The sequence below is a fragment of the Meles meles genome, chromosome 5 (genome assembly GCF_922984935.1).
Source record: "Meles meles chromosome 5, mMelMel3.1 paternal haplotype, whole genome shotgun sequence".
NCBI lineage: Eukaryota > Metazoa > Chordata > Mammalia > Carnivora > Mustelidae > Meles > Meles meles.
In genome coordinates this window covers 88333398-88354754 of record NC_060070.1, presented here as the reverse complement: position 1 = coordinate 88354754, position 21357 = coordinate 88333398, and the positions used below count along the sequence as shown (strand labels likewise).

At 38.3% G+C, this 21357-nt stretch overlaps 1 protein-coding gene across 2 annotated transcripts in view; it reads left to right on the top strand.

Annotated features, from left to right (window-relative positions):
* KIF6 (kinesin family member 6) overlaps positions 1–21357 on the top strand; it is a 444670-nt gene that overhangs the window by 85556 nt on the left and 337757 nt on the right. For both annotated transcript variants that reach the window (XM_046006623.1, XM_046006622.1), the window contains 2 exons: positions 5911–6058; positions 10955–11064. In XM_046006623.1, coding sequence (XP_045862579.1) covers positions 5911–6058; positions 10955–11064 — 258 coding nt within the window. The remainder of the gene's footprint in view (positions 1–5910; positions 6059–10954; positions 11065–21357) is intronic.

Sequence of the window (21357 nt, the reverse complement as noted above, 5' to 3'; positions counted from 1 at the left end):
CCGCCCCTTTAAAATCCTCTGGTTGTTTTTCAGAGTCCATAGTCTCTCATGGTTCATCTCCCCTTCCAGTTTCCCTCAACTCCCTTCTCCTCTCCATTTCCCCATGTCCTCCATGTTCTTTGTTATGCTCCACAAATAAGTGAGACCATATGATACTTGACTCTCTCTGCTTGACTAATTTCGCTCAGCATAATTTCTTCCAGTCCCGTCCATGTTGCTACAAAAGTTGGGTATTCATCCTTTCTGATGGAGGCATAATACTCCATTGTGTATATGGACCACATCTTCCTTATCCATTCATCCGTTGAAGGGCATCTTGGTTCTTTCCACAGTTTGGCGACCGTAGCCATTGCTGCAATAAACATTGGGGTACAGATGGCCCTTCTTTTCACTCCATCTGTATCTTTGGGGTAAATACCCAGCAGTGCAATTGCAGGGTCATAGGGAAGCTCTATTCTTAATTTCTTCAGGAATCTCCACACTGCTCTCCAAAGTGGCTGCACTAACTTGCATTCCCACCAACAGTGGAAGAGGGTTCCCCTTTCTCCACATCCTCTCCAACACACGTGGTTTCCTGTGTTGCTAATTTTGGCCATTCTAACTGGTGTCAGGTGGTATCTCAATGTGGTTTTTATTTGAATCTCCCTGATGACTAGTGATGATGAACATTTTTTCATGTGTCTGATAGCCATTTGTATGTCTTAATTGGAGAAGTATCTGTTCATATCTTCTGCCCATTTTTTGATATGATTATCTGTTTTGTGTGTGTTGAGTTTGAGAAGTTCTTTATAGATCCTGGATATCAACCTTTTGTCTGTACTGTCATTTGCAAATATCTTCTCCCATTCCGTGGGTTGCCTTTTGGTTTTGTTGACTGTTTCCTTTGCTGTGCTGAAGCTTTTGATCTTGATGAAGTCCCCAAAGTTCATTTTTGCTTTTGTTTCCTTGGCCTTTGGAGACATATCGTGAAAGAAGTTGCTGTGGCTGATATCGAAGAGGTTACTGCCTATGTTCTCCTCTAGGATTCTGATAGATTCCTGTCTCACGTTGAGGTCTTTTATCCATTTCGAGTTTATCTTTGTGTACGGTGTAAGAGAATGGTCGAGTTTAATTCTTCTACATATAGCTGTCCAGTTTTCCCAGCACCATTTATTGAAGAGACTGTCTTTTTTCCATTGAATATTTTTTCCTGTTTTGTCGAAGATTATTTCACCATAGAGTTGAGGGTCCATATCTGGGCTCTCCACTCTGTTCCACTGGTCTATGTGTCTGTTTTTATGCCAGTACCACGCTGTCTTGGTGATCACAGCTTTGTAGTAAAGCTTGAAATCGGGTAACGTGATGCTGCCAGTTTTGTTTTTGTTTTTCAACATTTCCTTAGCAATTCGGGGTCTCTTCTGATTCCATACAAATTTTAGGATTATTTGCTCCAGCTCTTTGAAAAATATCGGTGGAATTTTGATCGGAATGGCATTAAAAGTATAGATTGCTCTAGGCAGCATAGACATTTTAACAATGTTTATTCTTCCAATCCAAGAGCATGGAACAGTCTTCCATCTTTTTGCATCTTCTTCAATTTCTTTCATGAGTGTTCTGTAGTTCCTCGAGTACAGATCCTTTACCTCTTTGGTTAGGTTTATTCCCGGGTATCTTATGGTTCTTGGTGCTATAGTAAATGGAATCGATTCTCTAATTTCCCTTTCTGTATTTTCATTGTTAGTGTATAAGAAAGCCACTGATTTCTGTACATTAACTTTGTATCCTGCCACGTTACTGAATTGCTGTATGAGTTCTAGTAGTTTGGGGGTGAAGTCTTTGGGGTTTTCCATATAAAGAATCATGTCATCTGCGAAGAGAGAGAGTTTTACTTCTTCCTTGCCAATTTGGATACCTTTTATTCCTCTTTGTTGTCTCATTGCCCTTGCTAGAACTTCTAATACTATGTTGAACAAGAGTGGTGAGAATAGACCACATACTGGGTCACAAAGCAGGACTCAACTGATACCAAAAGACTGACATTATTCCCTGCATATTCTCCGATCACAGTGCTTTGAAACTGGAACTCAATCACAAGGAAAAGTTCAGAAGGAACTCAAACACCTGGAAGCTAAAGACCACCTTGCTTAAGAATGCTTGGATCAACCAGGAGATCAAAGATGAACTTAAACAATTCATGGAAACCAATGAGAATGAAGACACTTCGGTCCAAAACCTATGGGATACAGCAAAGGCGGTTCTAAGGGGGAAATACATAGCCATCCAAGCCTCCCTCAAAAACATTGAAAAATCCAGAATACACCAGCTGTCTCTACACCTTAAAGAACTGGAGAATCAACAATCAAACCAACTCCACATGCAAGAAGGGAAATAATCAAGATTAGAGCAGAGATCAATGAGGTAGAAACGAGAGATACAGTAGTACGTATCAATGAAACTAGAAGCTGGTTTTTTGAAAGAATCAATAAGATTGATAAACCATCGGACATACTAATCCAAAAGAAAAGAGAGAAAGCCCAAATTAATAAAATTATGAATGAAAAGGGAGAGATCACAACTAACACCAAGGAAATAGAAACAATCATCAGAAATTATTACCAACAGTTATATGCCAATAAGCTAAGCAACCTAGATGAAATGGATGCATTCCTGGAAAGCTACAAACTCCCAAAATTGAACCAGGAAGAAATTGACAACCTGAATAGACCGATATCTAGTAACGAGATTGAAGCAGTGATCAAAAACCTCCCAAAAAACAAGAGCCCAGGACCTGACGGATTCCCTGGGGAATTCTACCAAACTTTCAAAGAAGAAATAACACCAATTCTCCTGAAGCTGTTCCAAAAAATTGAAGCAGAAGGAAAACTTCCAGACTCTTTTTATGAAGCCAGCATTACCCTGATCCCCAAACCAGGCAAAGACCCTACCAGAAAGGAGAATTTCAGACCAATATCATTGATGAATATGGATGCAAAGATTCTCAACAAGATCCTAGCAAACAGGATCCAGCGACACATTAAAAAGATTATCCACCATGACCAGGTGGGATTCATCCCTGGGTTGCAAGGTTGGTTCAACATTTGCAAATCAATCAGTGTGATAGAACAAATCAATAAGAGAAGAGAGAAGAACCACATGGTCCTCTCAGTTGATGCAGAAAAAGCATTTGACAAAATCCAGCATCCGTTCCTGATGAAAATGCTTCAAAGTATAGGGATAGAGGGAACATTCCTGAACTTCATAAAATCTATCTATGAAAGACCCACAGCAAATATCATCCTCAATGAGAAAAATCTTACAGCCTTCCCGTTGAGATCAGGAACACGACAAGGATGCCTTATTTACTTTTAATGTAAATGGATTAAATTCTCTAATCCAAAGGCATGGAGTAACTAATGGACTAAAAACAAGACCCAACTATATGCTACCTACAAAAGACTCACTTCAGCTTTAAGGACATACTTATACTGAAGGTGAAGGGATGGAAAAAGATACTCCATGCAAATGGAAACCAAAAGAAAGCAAAAGTAGTATACTTATATCAGATGAAATAGACTTTAAGCCAAAACTGTGATGAGGCTGGGGTGCCTGGGTGGCTCAGTCAGTTAAGTGTCCAACTCATGATTTCTGCTCAGGTCGTGATCTTGGGGTCCTGAGATCGAACCACTTGTCAGGCTCTGCTCTCAGCATGGAGTCTGCTTGTCCCTCTCCCTTTGCTCTCCCCCCTCCCCACTGGTGTTCCCTGTCTCTCTCTTGGATAAATAATTAGATTCTTTAAAAAAGACTATGAGAGAGAAAAAAAAAAAAGACTATGAGACAAAGAAGGCCAGACAAAGATAAAAGAGTCAGTTCATCATAAGGATATAACAATATATATATGCCTCCTACATCAGAACATTTAAACGTGTTAAGCAAATCCTAACAGATCTGAAGGGAGAAATAGACAATACAATAATAGTAGTGGAATCTGACACCCCACTTTCAATGATGGATAGATCATCCAGATAGGAAACCAGTAAGGAGGGGTGCCTGGGTGGCTTACTTTGTTAAGCATCCAACTCTTTGTTTTGGCTCAGGTCATGATTTCAGGAACATGGGATCAAGCCCCACGTTGAGCCCTGTGCTCTGCAAGGAATCTTCCTGAGATCCTCTCTCTCCTTCTCCCTCTGCCCCCCACTCTCCCTCCTCTCTTTCTTTCTCTCTCAAAGAATAAATAGATAAATCTTGAAAGAAAGAAAGAAAAAAGAAGGAAAGAAAGAGAGGAAGGAAGGGAGGAAGTGAGGGAGAAGGAAAGAAGGAGAGAAAGAAAAAATCAAGAAGGAAACATTAGATAGGAACTATACCTTAAGCCAGATGAACCTACCAGACATACATATATGGAACATTTCACCCAGCATCAGCAGAATACAAATTCTACTCAAGCACACATGAAACATTCTCCTGGATAGATTACATGTTAAGCATAAATCCAGTTAAGAAATGGGCAGAGGACTTGAATAGAAATTTCTCCAAAGAAAAAATACAGATGGCTAACAGATACATAAAAGGTGTTCAGTATTTCTAATCATCTGGGAAATGCAAACCAAAAACGTAAGACATGTCCTCATACCTGTTAGGGTGGCTATTATCACACTGTCAAGAGACAGCAAATGCTGTCAAGAATGTAAAGAAAAGGGAATCCTTGTGCTTTGTTGGTGGAGATGCAATCTGGTGCACTATGGAAAACAGTATGGAGTTTCCTTTAAAAATTAGAACTAGAACTGCCAATAATGATCCAACAATGCCACTTCTGCTTGTATTTCACAGGAAATAAAATCTTACAGGGGCATTTGCCTCCCCATGTTCATTGCATTTTTCCCAATAGCCAAGGCATGGAAAAACCTAAATGTCTATCGATGGATGAATAAACAAAGATGTGGTGTACACACACACACACACACACACACACGCACACACGCATGCGTGCACACACACACACACACAATGGGATATTAATCAGCCATAAAAAGAAGAAAATTCTGCCATTTTGAAATAATGTAGTTGGACCTTGAAAGCATTATTCTAAGTGAAATAAGAGAGAGAAAGACAAATTCTGTATATTTTCATTTACATGTAGGATCTAAAAAACTGAACTCATAAATATCAAGAAAAGAGTGGGAGTTGTCAGGGGATGGTGGGTGGGGGAAATGTGGGGATGTTGTTCAGAGGGTAAAAACTTCCAGTTATTAGATGAATAAATTCTACAGATCAAATGTACAGCATAGTGACTATATATTATATATTTGAAAGTTGTTAAAAGTATCGATCTTAAATGTTATCACAACCTCCCAAAATGATAATTATGTGAGATGATGGATATGTTAACTAATCTTATTGTGGGACTCATTTTGCAGTATATTTGTGTATCATATCATCACATTTGTATACCTTAAAGTTACATTTATGTGTCAGTTATAGCTCAGTAAAGCTGGAAAAAAATTAAAAGACAATATATAAAAACCAAGGACATTTTTATAAAATGTATAATACATCAGTATTGGTTCTTTAGTTGTAACAAGTGCACAATAATAATGTTATTCACAGTAGGGGAAACTAGGTGTAAGGCATATGTTAGCTCTGCACTATCTTTATAACTTTTATGTAAATATAAAATTTTTCTAAAGAAAAATTAGATTTAAAAAAATACTTAAGATGACCAGACTCCATTTGAGTTATAGAAAGAAAAGGATTGGTCGTGCTGATTTTCCTGGATTTAAAAAAATGTGAATTATTTTAGCTAGATACTGACATATAGAGATACTTTTATAAATGTCTTTTCACTAGTGTTGAATAAGGCTGCTATTAGAATACAAGCCATTTAATACTTGTGCAATTAGTCATTTTGATATTAAAGTGTGCCATTTCTTTATGTAGTGTCTTGGCAGGTTACAATGGTACCATCTTTGCCTATGGGCAAACAGGCAGTGGGAAGACATTCACCATCACGGGTGGGGCAGAACGCTATAGTGACCGAGGCATTATCCCAAGGACACTGTCATACATTTTTGAGCAATTACAAAAGGTATGGAACTTTAAGTTCATTTTCTATTTGATATATTCAGCAGAAATTTATGGTGGGTAAAAAATTTATTGTGACATTTTATTATATCTAAATGAGGAAGTATTATTGTGTAATAACTCTGGCCTTTATATTTAAGGGAAGTTTAGGATTTTGCTGAAGAAGTAGAAATTAAGGTGCTTTTCATTAAAGGGATGCTGTTTCAGCAAAGGTTCAAAGGGAGGTCCTTCTGATACATCCATGGAGGTTAAAAGAACAGATAACACATTTTACTGACTAACATCTTATATTTCTCATTAAGAAACTGGATGTCCTTTTGCTAAGACATCTTTATTTTGGCTACTAAAACACTGAATAAGACGATGTGATTGTACCTTTTTCACAATTATAATAGAAGCCCAAAAGACTTTTACCAGAGTAAAACTCCTATTGCAATTAATACTGTTATGAAGAGAAGTTCTCTATATTATATGCATCATTTATTGTGTGTCTCTAAGTGCCTATTGCTTTATTACATATAATACATTTAATATAACATATATACATTATTATATATTAATATAACATATAATACAACTAGCAAAGTAGGTATCCTATCCCAATTTCATAGTTGGGAAAAATGAGTCTAAATATCTTTCTCTGAATCTTTATAACTGACTTAGAGGTCCATCCCAGGTGTGTGTGATGCTACACTCTGTGCTTTTTACCACTACATATACTGCCTCTCTGTCTCAGACTGGCTTTATTTTGTTGGTTGTATTTAAACAATAGTGAGTCCCATAGCTTCACTAGGTTTTCGTTTTCCCCCCTGTGAAACTGGGGAGTGCATTGTACTAGATCTCCATTGGCCCTACTAATTCCTACACTTACTTGGTTTTTATGAATTCTGTATAACAAATATCCTAACTAGGTCAGTGTAACAGTTTTTCCAAAATTTCTTGACTGTATGCTTTTTGCCTTTTGAGTTGCAAAGATGAGATGAAATTGCTGAGATCTGCATAATTCTAATTTCCATCCATAAAGTAGCAATTACCCATTAGTTCAGCTCATCTCTCACTTGCTCAAACATGCCAACTCTGCATGCCAGAAAGTGTGGAAGAGAAAGGGTGTAGTGTATAAGTTGGATTCAGATCCTGTCTTTTCATTTACTCATTTATTTCTGACATTAGCTGTTTTGTTTTGTTCCCAGATTTCACAGACTGGGAATATAATTTCTAATAGTTTTTGCTGCTGTGGCCCAATGTGGAAGCCTGTTGTCTTGGAAAGATCACTTAAGTTGGTGTATGCTAACCTGGTTCTGAGAAAGTGTACCACTTATAGCATGTGGCCTGGTGGCAGTTGAGACTTAAGGTCTCAGGGTTGTGGACTCACTGTGAGGGCTGAATATACTGTATCTAAAGATATTGTCCAGTTCCTCACATATAGTATATGCTCAACAAATGAGCTCATTTACAATCACACACACACACACACACACACACACACACACACACACACACACTTGCGGCCAAACAATCCTGATTAATTTCAAAGAATCCTTTGAAACTAGAACAAATGAAACCAATTTCCCTGATTAAGTTAAACAAAATAAACAAATCCTTTCCTAACAGAAAATACATTTGCACCTTCTAAAATTTCGTCTATGGATACCAAATACAGTAAAAGTCAAAATGTTTCCCAAGGACCTACCACCTGTTGGGTCTATTGTTGTATATCTCTTTGGTCACTGACATTATTGTAAACCTCATTTCATTTTGAATGATCCTAAATCAGTTCCTGGACTGAAGAGAGCTCCTTGGACCAGTTTATATCCAGGACAACTCTTTGTAAAAGGATGGATTTCCCTGATGGGGCACAACACATTCATTATAATCAAACCAAACTGCTGCAAAATTAGTCAGAGGCAACTTGAGTTTCATCATTAAGTTTGTCCACATTATGTAGCTGAAAAATGTAGACAGGTACTCAGATGCCCCCAGTCAATTGCTTTAGAGGGCCACATGGAGCTCTCTAGAATTCTTAAAGGAAATATTTGACTTATGCAAAGTATTTATTTCAAGATAAACTAAGAGCAATTGTATACTGGGTCCTAAAATCAAGCTGTGAGCTTGATGGGAGCACATTTGCAGTGATTTTAACAGAAGACAATTGATTCCATTTATTTTAGAAATCACTGCTCATTATTTTTGAGTATTGTGAGGTTCAGACTTGTTTTGGGGCAGGAGAAAAGGCTGTCTGCAGGAAACATATGTGTTACATTATAGTCTGGCAATCCTAAACACTAAAAAAGGAGTAATAAGGAAAGGTAGCTTGCCACATTGCTCAGTGACTTTTAAGTGTGTATTCCAATAAAAGTCCAGAAAATGCAGAAGCTGGAGGAACCAAAGGCATTATCCCCATCATCTCAGGGGAGTGGACCCGCCATTTTCCTGACTTATGATGATTTCTTCTACTTTCTGGAAGAAAGAGAATTTCTTCACTGCAGATGAACATACAAGTTGGCTGTTGTTTTTGCCTTTCTTTGCCTTCTCTTTTATAGTCATGTGCTGAATTCTCCATTTGGAGCCCTTTAGAAATAATAAAAACAATAACAATAGCAATAATAATAGCAGTAGCAAGGATTTATTGGGGATTATTACAGGGCCACATGTTCTTGGTGGGATTTTAAGTTCAGAACCACATTTCCCTGTCACAACAGTTCTTCCAGATAAGGGTTATTCTCCCCAATTCCACAATTAAACAGCTGCAGATAATGCACGATCACTCAGTTGTAAATGCCAGATTCAGTGTTCAAACCCAGCTTTTTCTGATGCTAAGATGAACCCTGAACTGTCTGCTAAAATCTCCAACTATTACAGATGGGATATTTCAGATATGGTCAGATAAGTTTTAGAAATATATTGCTTTTGAACAGGATCTCAGGAAGTTGGTAAATGATCCCCGTGGCCTTTAACATGCTCTGAGAATCTTCTAGAGAGGGACAGCATATATATTGATCGTGGAACACTTTTTCCACAAGTTCTTTCATGGGACATTTTGGGGAAAACTATTAGACTAAAGGCCATGCAGAATCTGCCTAATATTTATGGTCTCTGATACCTGTGCTAAGCCAAGTTATAACCTACAGAATGATGTTGAAATGATGCCTTTACTACACTAATCTGATCGACAGGCCATGTGTTAGGATAAGCAGCCAGAGTCGCCCACATCAGGAGGATTTCCAGCATTTTCTTGGGAGAAATTTGCTTAGTGGAGACTCAGTCCATGCTGTCACCTTCCCAAACCACCAGAACATGGAATTTCAGCAGTAGCTTGAGTGTTTCACTGTAGTCATGTGCTGCTTAAGAATTGTCTTAATTTTTCAGGTGTTGTTTTATTTTTATGAAATCTTGGTGTTTTTCTTTGGGTAGTTTGAGCCATGTTAGGACCAAAGAATCGTACGAATTTTTTTTTAAATTTTATTTTATTTGTTTGACAGAGAGAGAGAGATCACAAGTAGGCAGAGAGGTAGGCAGAAAGAGAGGAGGAAGCAGGCTCCCCGTGGAGCAGAGACCCCGACGCGGGGCTCGATCCTAGGACCCCGAGGTCATGACCTGAGCCGAAGGCAGCGGCTTAATCCACTGAGCCACCCAGGCGCCCCCATACTAATTTTAATCTGAAGAACACATGGGGATTCGTTATTCAGTTGCCTCACTAATGGTTACGGAAACTGAAGCCTGACATCACAGGGGCTCATAGCAAGTAGGCCTAGGATTCCAGCTCTGGATTTGCAGGCCCCTGCTCTTCCCCCATCTCTGTGACTTGGTCCTCTCTCCCTTTGAATAGTATCTGTCAAATGGATTGCCTTGGATATGGGTGAGAATCAATGGGAAAGTCATCCTGAGCAAATTCTCTGGCAATCTGCTGACCTTCTTGCCATTAGACACAAATATATTGTCCTCTTATGAGAAGTAGGGCTCTATTTGCCAAAATGGAAGAATTTGTATTTTGGGGAAAGCAAGAAAAAAGTGCTAGAAATTGACACTTGGTCTTGAAAACTGAGCCAGGAATTTTCTTGAGACCTAAAAAAATTCCATTTTATTCCATCTCAGAGAGAACAGGTACTTTTTATCTGCTGACAGAACTGAGACAGGACCTTTCACCTTGATTTTTATCCTAATGACACTGATGCCTGTGTCATTGCACTTCCCCAGCAATGATCCACAGAAAATACCTCTCAAACCAATAGCTCAGTATCCCTCACCTGCCACGTAGACCAGGAAAATTAACCCAATAGTAAGATATAGGCAGTGAACTGTGAGTGTCCACTCTTACTGTTACCTGATTGATCTAGAGTATTTCTGTCCCCTGGGATTCATTTTCCATTCTCTTTTATTGTCTGTTATCTATTTGTCTCATCAGAAATTTTGAATAGTGGAAATTAAAAAAAAATAATTATAATTGAAGATGGAAACTCTTATGCTACTGAGGTTTTTAAACTGAAGTCATGATTCTGTTTTCTTTTATGAATAGGCTATTCACAGAATGTAAGTTTATTTTTTCATAGTAACCTTTTTTGGGGGGGTCTGGAAAGTAAAAAATGGTGTGTTATACAGTTCTGTAACCAAATTGGCTCATTTTAAGTGTATATTGACTCTTCATGTATAACGTGGAACCAATAAAAAAGCAACAGACTAAAGTTGCTTGTAATCATGGGTGTTGGCCATTTAAAAAAAATGCTTCATGCATATGGTAACTGGCAACTTGAAAGTGTCACGAACTGAAAATGGAAACCATACAAAGTGAAGAGAGTAAAGGAGAGAAAGCTGTGAGGAACTGTAGTGATAAATGTGTTCATCCTCCTCCGAGCTGAGTCGCTATTTATAGCCATTAAACAATGTCTTCCCCTTTTCCAATCAGGACAGCAGCACAATACATACAACGCACATTTCCTATTTGGAAATCTACAATGAATGTGGTTATGATCTATTGGATCCAAGACATGAAGCCTCCAGTTTGGAAGATTTGCCGTGAGTAGCAGAACAACAAAGAAGGGGGGGAAATCACTTTCAGATGTTCCCTTCAATTGTTTCCTTTGAAACTTTGTATGTTTCTGGTCTCAATCATAATTAACAAATACTGGATAACAGAATCTTTTTGTAATATAATGGATATTTTTTCAGTTATGACAAACAGACAGTATTGATGGGAACTAAAATTGCTTGAAACCCATTTCTTGAGAAAATCTCCTTTGGAGTTGGTGCAAGAGAGTACGCTGAATATTCTCAGAGTGGGTGCTGAGAGGACTGGTGGGATGTGCCAGTATTGCTTCACTCTTGTCAGATCAAACCCTTTACTCCTCTAATTGTGGCCTCTGAAGAGGGGATTCAAATTAGGGCTCAGGCAGCAATAAGAGAATCTGAAAGAGAGAAAATAAAAACTTTGTTTTCCTCATTGCTTCTCTACTGTTATTAAGGCTGACATTGATAATCATTTGGTCAAATTGGCACTGATTGCATCATGGCTGAAATATAAATAGTCTTAAGAGCTTACCTACTAACTGAGTCAGTTACTCTGCCAACTTTTGTGTAACTTTATTCACTGTTTGTTTGAATAGCTGCCTAAATTACATATTAATGGTAATACTTCATATCCTTTTGTCCAGACATCTGCATATATTAGAAGTTGGTAGCCAAGAAAATGTACTTTCCAAATAAATAAATAAACAAATAAGAAAAGGTACTTTCATTTTCTTATTAAATATTCTAAAACAACTTAAAAAACATATATTAATCCTTTACTAAAGAGACCGACAATTAGTTGCTTGCTTTAATTGGCAAAGGAAATAAGAGAAAATACTAAAGAAAATAAGTTACACTCTTTACATCACCTTTATATGTATTCTTCCTTTTAATGTTGACTGGAGTCTTTACATATCATCTCTGTTATGCCAGCTATATTCATTAGAGGGAGTTAGAAAAGGGGATTATTATTGGTACTCTAAATATTTATGTTAATTAAATAATATAAGAAGAGAGAGGAAAAATCTGACTCCATGGAAGAAATCGGTCTTAAGGAAGCTATTGAAATTAACTTTGTAGAAAGGTAAGAAGTCCCTCAGAGGAAGGTTGGAAACAACGTTAAAAACATGAAGATGGAACTAGAGGGTATTATGCTGAGCAAAATAAGTCAGTCAGAGAAAGACAATTATGTGATTTCATTCTTACGTGGAATTTAAGAAACAAAACAGGATCATAGGGGAATGGAGGGAAAAATAAAAGAAGATAAAATCAGAGAGGGAGACAAACCATAAGAGACTCAACTCTAGGAAACAAACTGAGGGTTGCTGGAGAGGAGGTGGGTAGAGGGACAGGGTAACTGGGTGATGGGCATTAAGGAGAATATGCGATGTAATGAGCACTGGGTGTTATATGCAATTGACAAATCACTGAACTCTACCTCTGAAACTAATAATACATTATATGCTAACTAATTGATTTTAAATTAAAAAAAAAACATGTAGATGTGATCAGAAAGGCCATGTGTTGAGGAGTCATGTGAAATAAAATCAGAAAGGCCAACAGGCCTTTTTTTGAGCAACTGCTTTTGAGGGACTTGAAAGACCGTCTTTTGCTGTGAGATTGGTCTTTATTCTAATAGGCTTTTAAATTAGTTTTCTAGCCTCCATTCTAACCTGGACCTCTAGGCTATATCTTGCTTAAAATTACTTTTAGCAAGTCACATCTACACTGAAAAGCTTGAAGCCTGCTTAGCAACAACTCAGAAATGGTTTGGCTCTGACAAACATGAAGGAGGAGAGAGAAATATTAGAGATATGAATAAAAAATTTAATAGATGACAGGATACCTGGGTGGCTCAGTCGGTTAAGCATCTGCCTTCAGCTCAGGTCATGATCCCAGGGTCCTAGGATCAAGTTTCCCATTGGACTCCTTGTTCAGCAAGGAGCCTGCTTCTCCCTCTGTCTGCGCTCTGCTGCTTGTGCTCTCTCTCCCTCTCTCTTGACAAATAAATAAAATCTTTAAAATAAATAAATTGATGATAGCTAGCTAGTTAGGTAGATAATAGATAGAAATAAAATACATTGGTTATGCTCACCTTGGATTTGATTGGATTTGAAAAGAAGGTGAATTATAGCAAGTTCGTTCCCTGCATTTTACTGATTGAGTAGAGTAAACCCAGAGAGGTATGACTTGCCCAGAGTTTCAAAACTGATCTGTTAATGGTACAGCAGGAATTGAAAACCACATAGTCCCAATTTCATGCCTGAGTAGCAAAAATAGCTTCAAGATTTTACTGTAGAGCCCAGAGAATTAAGGAAGCATTGACTAAAAAGATGATCTGCTAGAAATTTTAATTGGATGGTGGTAACGAGTTTCACATACATACATAACTTTGGTGTCTCAGAGTACCCTACTTGATGTTTAGAATAAATTCCTCACAGGTAGGAAGCATGGCTTACTTGAATGGTAGTCTCTCTGCTGTGTTCAACCAGAATAAGTTCTTAATATTTTATTTATTTTTTTAAAGATTTCATTTATTTATTTAACAGAGAGAGACATAGTGAGAGAGGGAATATAAGCAGGGGGAGGGGAGAGTGCAAAGCAGGCTTATTGTTGAGCAGGGAGCCTGACATGGAGCTTGATCCCAGGACCCTGAGACCATGACCTGAGCCGAAGGCAGACACTTAAAGACTGAGCCAGCCAGGCACCCCAGTTCTTAATACTTTAAAAAATTATTTGTCAAATTGGAGCTGTGAAGTAGACTTTTTGAAGATGAGCATGAAAGGGGAAACAGCCTAAGTTCTATGAATCAGAGTCTAATATAACGAGACACAGCCTGACCATGAGAAGCAGGAGTGAGAAGAGTCATTGAATTTAAGAGAGGCAGTGTCATAGAGTCAAGAATACTTGATTACAAGTCAGGAAATTTGGGTTCTAGTCCCAAACCTGCAATCTTAGATACATTTATTTCACTTTTCTAGGTTTATCTATAAAATGTGGCCATTGAGTTATATAATATTTAACAACTTTCCAACTTCCAATGTCTACAGTTCAAAGATTGGTAACTTCACAGGATAGAACTTATTTGGTGACTCTTTTCCCTCTCACAAAAAGAATAAGAAGTAGTGCAGATATTTTATATTTTTCTCCTAGAAAGAGCCTTCAGCCTCTTGAGAGCAAGGACAATGCTTTAATTCACTGTATGTCTCTGTGTTTCCTGGCATGCCTGACAGTAATGGCTCTCAATGTAGATCAGATTGTCTCTGTAGATGTCACTAGCTTTCTGTCTTAAACTACTGCTCCTTCCTTGGTAGCCTTGTCCTCCTGTTGGAGAATGAGTTCACTGACTCAAGTCAGAAGTGACCTCAGTTACAAAACATATTTTCAGTGAACTATCACCCTCTCCCACAGGCATACAAAAGTGGACAGAAAGATGTTCTTATCTTGCATTTTGGGATATAATTACATGACAACAGTCCTCATTAAAATAAAAATGAGAAGATTCTCATTATGAAAGAAGATTCCCATATCCCAGGAGTGTAGCCTATTTACTTCAAATATATTCAGTACTATAAAATTCCAAAATAACTCGAGAATTGCAGTCTTATGGTGTGGGATTATGAGATTTGGCTGGTATTGAGTCTGCTGGCTTTCTGGGATTTTAGGTTTGCATTTTACTAAGATTATCAAGTAATTCTTCATAATGGAAGGTGACTTTTGCTATACCTGGATTGCATTAAGAGTATGTCCAGTTAATCTGGTTTCACACACACTTGAACTGGGACGAGCTCTAACTCTGCAATACTATCCTTCTGGTTGATTGCTTTCATTGTCACAAGCTGGAATGTCCCAAACACTCTGAATACGATCCCCAAAAAACAGTAGGTAAAATGTCTGTTGACTTTGGTTCTCTCCTGCAGCCATCCATTTGAGGGACAATGACAATATACACATATGATCATTTCCACATTCTTGTGCAATCAAATCCAAGATCATTTTGATGTTGCATAATAATAGCCATCTGTAGCAGGTTTCTTACCCCTGAGCAGCAACACCGCTTCCCCCAGATCATCTGCTGGATGCTGTTCTCATGAGCACTCTGCCTTTCTGCTTCTTGTTCTTTTACATCCTAATTTGAGCTCCAACTCTCTCCTGTTACTGAAGCATTTACCTATAGACTGCCTGCAGACTTTGTATGTATGATGTTAGGGTACCAGACTAAAGTCAATTGCTTTTGAAAATATTGCTCTAGTCATTGCTCTAGTCTGCTGGGTCATATCCTAAGAACTATTTAGCAAGGAGTTTTTAGATACAACACCAAAAGCATGATCTGTGAAAGAAAAAAAAATAGATGACTTGCATTTCATTAAAATTAAAAACGTCTGTTCTCTGAAAGACACTGTCAAGAAAATAAAAAGATAAGCCAGAGACAGAGAAAATATTACCAGACACATGTCTGATAAAGGACTTTTATATAAAATATACAAAGAACTCTTCAAACTTAAAAATAAGAAAACTAAAAATCCAATGAAGAAATGAGAAAAAGATCTGAACAGACACCTCAACAAAGAAGACATACAGATGGTAGATAAGCATGTGAGGATAAGCATGTGAGGAGATGCTCAACATCATCTGTCTTTGGGAATCACTAATTAAAACTACTATGGGGGCACCTGGGTGGCTCAGTGGATTAAGCTGCTGCCTTCGGCTCAGGTCATGATCTCAGGGTCCTGGGATCGAGCCCCGCATCGGGCTCTCTGCTCAGCAGGGAGCCTGCTTCCTCCTCTCTCTGCCTGCCTCTCTGCCTACTTGTGATCTCTGTCTGTCAAATAAATAAATAAATAAAATCTTAAAAAAAAAAAAAAAACTACTATGCACCTACTAGAATGGCAGAAATCTAAAAAATTAGCAATACCAAATGCTGGAAAGAATGTAGAGCTACTGGAACTCTCACTCATGCAGTATAGTACAGGTACCTTGGAAGTCAATTTCCAGTTTCTTAAAAAATAAAATAGTTCTTAGGATATGACCCAGCAGTTATGATCCTGGGTATTTAACCAAATGAAATGAAAACTTAGATCAGCACAGAAAGCTGCCCATGAGTGGATATAGCAGCCTTATTCATAATTGCCAAGAACTGGAAGCAACCAACATGTCCCACTGTAGGACATTCATGCAGTGGAATATTATTTGGCAATAAAAATCAGTGAGCTATCAAGCCACAAAAAGACATGAAAAGTCTACATGCTGTATGATGCCAACTATAAGACATTGTGAAAAAAGCAGAAGTATAGATACAGTAAAGATACAGGGGTTGCTAGTAGCTGGGGAGAGGGCAGGTCGGGGATGAATAAGTGAAGCACAGGGGCCTTTTGGGCAGACAAGCTAGTATACATGATAGTATGATGGCGGTTGCATGATATTATGCATTCGTCCAAACTCACAGAATGTACACCACCAAGAGAGCCCTAATGGAAGCCATGGACCTTTCGTTAATAAAATAACAACAGCAAAAAGGAATGAATTCTTGATCCATTTTACAGTGTGGGGGACTCTCCAGGGAACTGTGCTGAGTGAAAAAGCCAATCCCAAAAAGTTATGTGCTGTGTGATTTTATTTATGGAGTATTTTTTAAATGGCAAAATTATAGAAGTAGATAGCAGCTGAATGGTTGACAGAAGTTAGAGAGGGAGGTGGGAGTGGTTATACAAGGCCAGTGAGAGATGCTTGTGGTAACAAACTATTCTGTATCTAAACTATGGCTGTGAATACACAAAACTCACATGATTAAATTCCATAGAACTACACACACACAGACACACACACACACACACACACACACACACACAAAAGTACTGGTGAAACTGGGACATCTGAATAAGATCAGTGGATTGTATCAATGCCAGTGTCCTGGTTGTGATATTTTAATATAATTTTACAAGATGTTAACATTGGGAAGAATTGGGTAATGGGTACATTATATCTTACAGATGCATGTAAATCTGCAATGATCACAAAATACAAAGTTTAATTTTAAAAAGTGTCTATATATTTATATAGAGGCATGTGTGTATTTAATGTGTTCTGTATTTAGTAATATAAATGAAAATAAAACATCTATTTTTGAAAGTCCTTATGTCATATGCTATAAAGGGAATATAGTTAGAATCTAAGTATGTCTTATGAAGTAAAATAGTATAACTACTGGTCTTAACCATAAGGAAAATAGTCACCTTACTTTAGTGTAATTTTAGTATTCCTAAATAAGGATACATAATAGATTTAAGGTTTCAAAGACGGTCATGGTTATTACTGTTAGAAAAAAGTCAGTAAGCCCCAGCATCCAGTATTGAAATCTTGGCTGTATTGTAAAATAATTTGTCATCAAAGAAAAAAAAAGTTGATGAATGTTAAGTTTAATTCATCACATTTCTAATACCCAATGGATATGAAAACACTGTTGAATGTTGCATGAGTTATAGAAAAGATTAATGCACAGTGTCTGTCCTCACGGCTTAAAGTCTGGTCATGTAGAATCATTCATTTATTCAACATTTATTGAGATCCAGCTTGATTCCACACTTCGTGCTAGGCCCAGAGACATAGTCTTTCCTTTCCTGGTGCTCACAGCAGAGTAGGTACACCTCGTACAAAATAGCATAAAGTGGAATATGAAAACCATCATAAGAGAGGCACAAAGAATGACTAGGGCTTAAAGGAGAAAGAAATCTCATTAGGTCAAGTGATCAGAAAAAGATTCACAGAGAAGGTGGTACATGATATAGTCCTTGAGGGAAGGGGTAGGACTTGGAGCAGTGGAATGTGGCATTCATGTGGACGCAAAGATGGGGAAAAGCATAAAGCTTGTTCTGTCATAGGTAATAGACCTGTTTGACTGGACTCCAGTAAGGGAGTAGGTGAAACCATCAAGACTGGAATGGCAGGAATCCATGGATTTGGTAGGAAGGTGTAGCCCTCAGAGATTTTTTTATCCAAGAGTATAGCAGGTTAGAATTGCCTTTTAGGAAGATAACCCAATCAGTAGCATGTAGGGCTGGAACGAGATGGATGGGAGTCAGAGAGACTCCAGAGTATTGTGGGAAGTGATCAGGACCATTTACGTGGCAATGGGAGTAAAAAAGAGAGACATAACTAGAATACGTAATCCAGTGGCTTGACATTTAACCATGTATGAGACTACAACTATGTATGAGAATCGTGTGGAGTGTTGTTAAAAATGCAGATTCCTGGCCCCTACCTCCAGAAAGTTCAGATATGTATGAATAAGCATCCCAGGTGATTCTAATGAAGGTGGTTTATAGTCATCCCTTCCCTCATCCACCTAGGGAAAGTTCTTTTTAGAGATACCAGAAAAATGTCTCCGAAGAAGGAGATGGGTACCTATTGTGTGCTAGTCCCTGTGCTAGGGACTTTAAATACAGTATCTCATTTGAGGAAGTAGGTATCCTCATCTCTGTTTTATGGATGACTAAATTGGGGTTCACACAGGTAGGGTGATATTTCCCTAAGATTCCATGTCTGCCAAGAATGGACCAGGATATCAATCTCCGTCTGTCAGACATCAGAGCTGGAGGTGCTGGTGCTCTTGCCTGGGAGATCCATGTTGTGTCCTGGCATTCCATCTGAGCTCTGAGCTGTGGTTTCTGGGCTTCTGCAGGCCTGTGGAACCTCTTGTGTGAGCCAAAGCTTTGAGTCCTCTTCAGCTCTGTCTGTTGTGTGTCTAACCTGTTGGTTAACCAACAGGTTAGACACACAGGCTTGGAGAGTACCTGTTCTTTTACCTCTAAGGGAACTTAGTCTGGTAGAAAAGACTCACAAATTGATCATTTCAGGCTTATATAGTAAGTGATAAGTTGCCCTGGGTTCTTTAAGGGTACATGGGAAGATAGTGATTTCTACATGGGGGTTCAGAGAAGGCTAGAGAAAAACTCTGCCACATTATGGTCTCCAAGCTCAGCAAGGCCCTCAGTCTGCTAAGCAATACCTTCATGTACCCAGTACTTTTTTTCCTGTTCCTGTTGCCCACAATATTTGTATCAAATGTCTGTCTCTGTTGTCATGAACTATCTGACCTGTTTCTCTTCCAAGCCCCTTGTATCCTTACCTCAGAAGCTGCCAAATATGTTCCACTCACCTACTTTTCTCTAGCCTCAGGAAACTCTGTCCTTTTGCAAGTCAGTATTCCCACTTGTGCTCAGGACTCCCCTTGGATGGGCAGCAAATCTACTTTTTTGGCCTACACATTTTATGTTTAAAATTTTTGAATTTAGTGCCTTTAGCTGAAGCATGGGTCCTCAGTTTTTATTCCTACCTACTTCATTATATTTTTCATTTGTGTTATTTTTCTGGTCCCATTGAACACTTCTGGAGGTTCCTGGGCCTATACATACAGATCTTAAAGTTAAAACTAACTCCAGTCTTCAACTGAGTCAATTACTGATATAGCCGGGAGGCAACCTCTTGAGAAGCAGGGCTGCTATCTTATAGGATGATCTGAGCAAGTGACCAGTGACTAGTGATGGTCACTTACACTTTATGTCCTTCATGGATTGACCAGGGACTGTTTCTTGGAGAAACGGAACATTGGCAATGACCATAACAGGGAATAGAGAACTGCTCCATCCCCAGAATGACACTTTTTCCCAAAGCCTGTCTTACTAGCGTAATAACCCCTACTCTGAATGGCCAGTTGGAAGAGATCATTCTCAACATCGGAAATGTCTCATATAGGAGACTGTTTTTGTCAGCTTAGCTACCGGAACAATATAGCATAGACTGGGTGGCTTAAACAACAGACACTTAGTTTCTTACAGTTCTGGAAACTGGGAAGTCTAATATCAAGGAACTGGCATATTTGGTTCCTGGTGAGACCTGTCTTCCTAGCTTATAGATAGCTGCCTTCTTGCTTTGTCCTTACATGGTAGAGAGAGAGACAGTGCATGCTCTGGTCTCTCTTCCTATTTTCATAAAGGCACAGACCCCATCCTGTGACCTTATCCAAAACTTCATTACCTACCGAAAGTCCCACATCTAAATACCATCACATTAAGGATTAGGTCTTCAACATACAAGTTTTTGTGGGGCATCACCATTTAGTCCCTAAAAGAGGTGTTAGCTTTCGCTAACAGTTGCCTCATATGTGATGTGTAGAGGGATGGGAAGAAACAGATGTAGCATTTTCACTCATACATCTGGAATGTAAAAATATATCTGTGATATTTAGGGTTGTTAGTCACTTGAGATTAATTAACGACAGGGAAAACACTGTCACGTCAATCTATTCCATCTTTCTCATATGTTACATATAAGCAATTGCATACAGTTTCTTTTTCTAAGATTAAGAGTTGAAATGCACTTTTAAAACTATGTGTTAATGTGGATTTGTTTTTCTTTGACTTTTTGTCCACTTACTCTTCATAATTGCTCTATGAATCATTTGGTTTAGTCTTATACAATGTAATTTTTCAATCTGTTTTAAATTTTGAGTATAAAAGCAAGACCATAAGATTACCTAAAAGAATGTTGAATAATTTAGGTTTGCTTGGTCACTTTATTCTGTCATTTAGAAGAATACATAGTGTTTGGAAACCCACCTGACTAGTACAGCTCAATAATACGGAAAAAATGAGTACAACCGTTTGTGAGTGTCAGCATCATATATACCAGGCAATTATTATACTGCAGGAATCTCAGCTCTTCTGGGGCATTACAAAGAATTCATACTGTATGTTTATCCTCAATGAACTTACCATTTATTTGGAATATGCAGCATCCACATGAAACACCACAAGAAACTTCTGCAAAAGGCAACCGCTCTCAACTGTGCAGCTAATAATGTGTGTACATGCAAAAAAGACATTAAAATGACTTATAGCTGCAGTAGTCTCATGAATGAAGCTACATCAATCAATGATCTCCTGTCATAGCCCACACCTTCAATGATCTTCTTATTTTACTGGCATATGCCAAGACCAGAGTTCTAACTGAGCTGAGAGCTGGCAGTGCTGTAGAGGTGGGGGCAGTGCTGAGCCAGTCTAGAGAGAGGATGCATGGGGGAAAGCCTTTCCAATGAAATCTAGAGTGAGGGGAAGAGGATCTATAGACAGCTGGAGGGCTCATCTGCACCAGGTGAGGAGTGTCGCAGGTAGCACATTAATCTTGCAGCTCTGAAACTTCCATGCCAGTTAGCTTATGTACTGTTTAACTAACTGTAATTGACCTTGTGTTTTCATATTGAGTTCTAAGACAGCTGAAGACTATAAGATACAAAGCTGAAGTTAT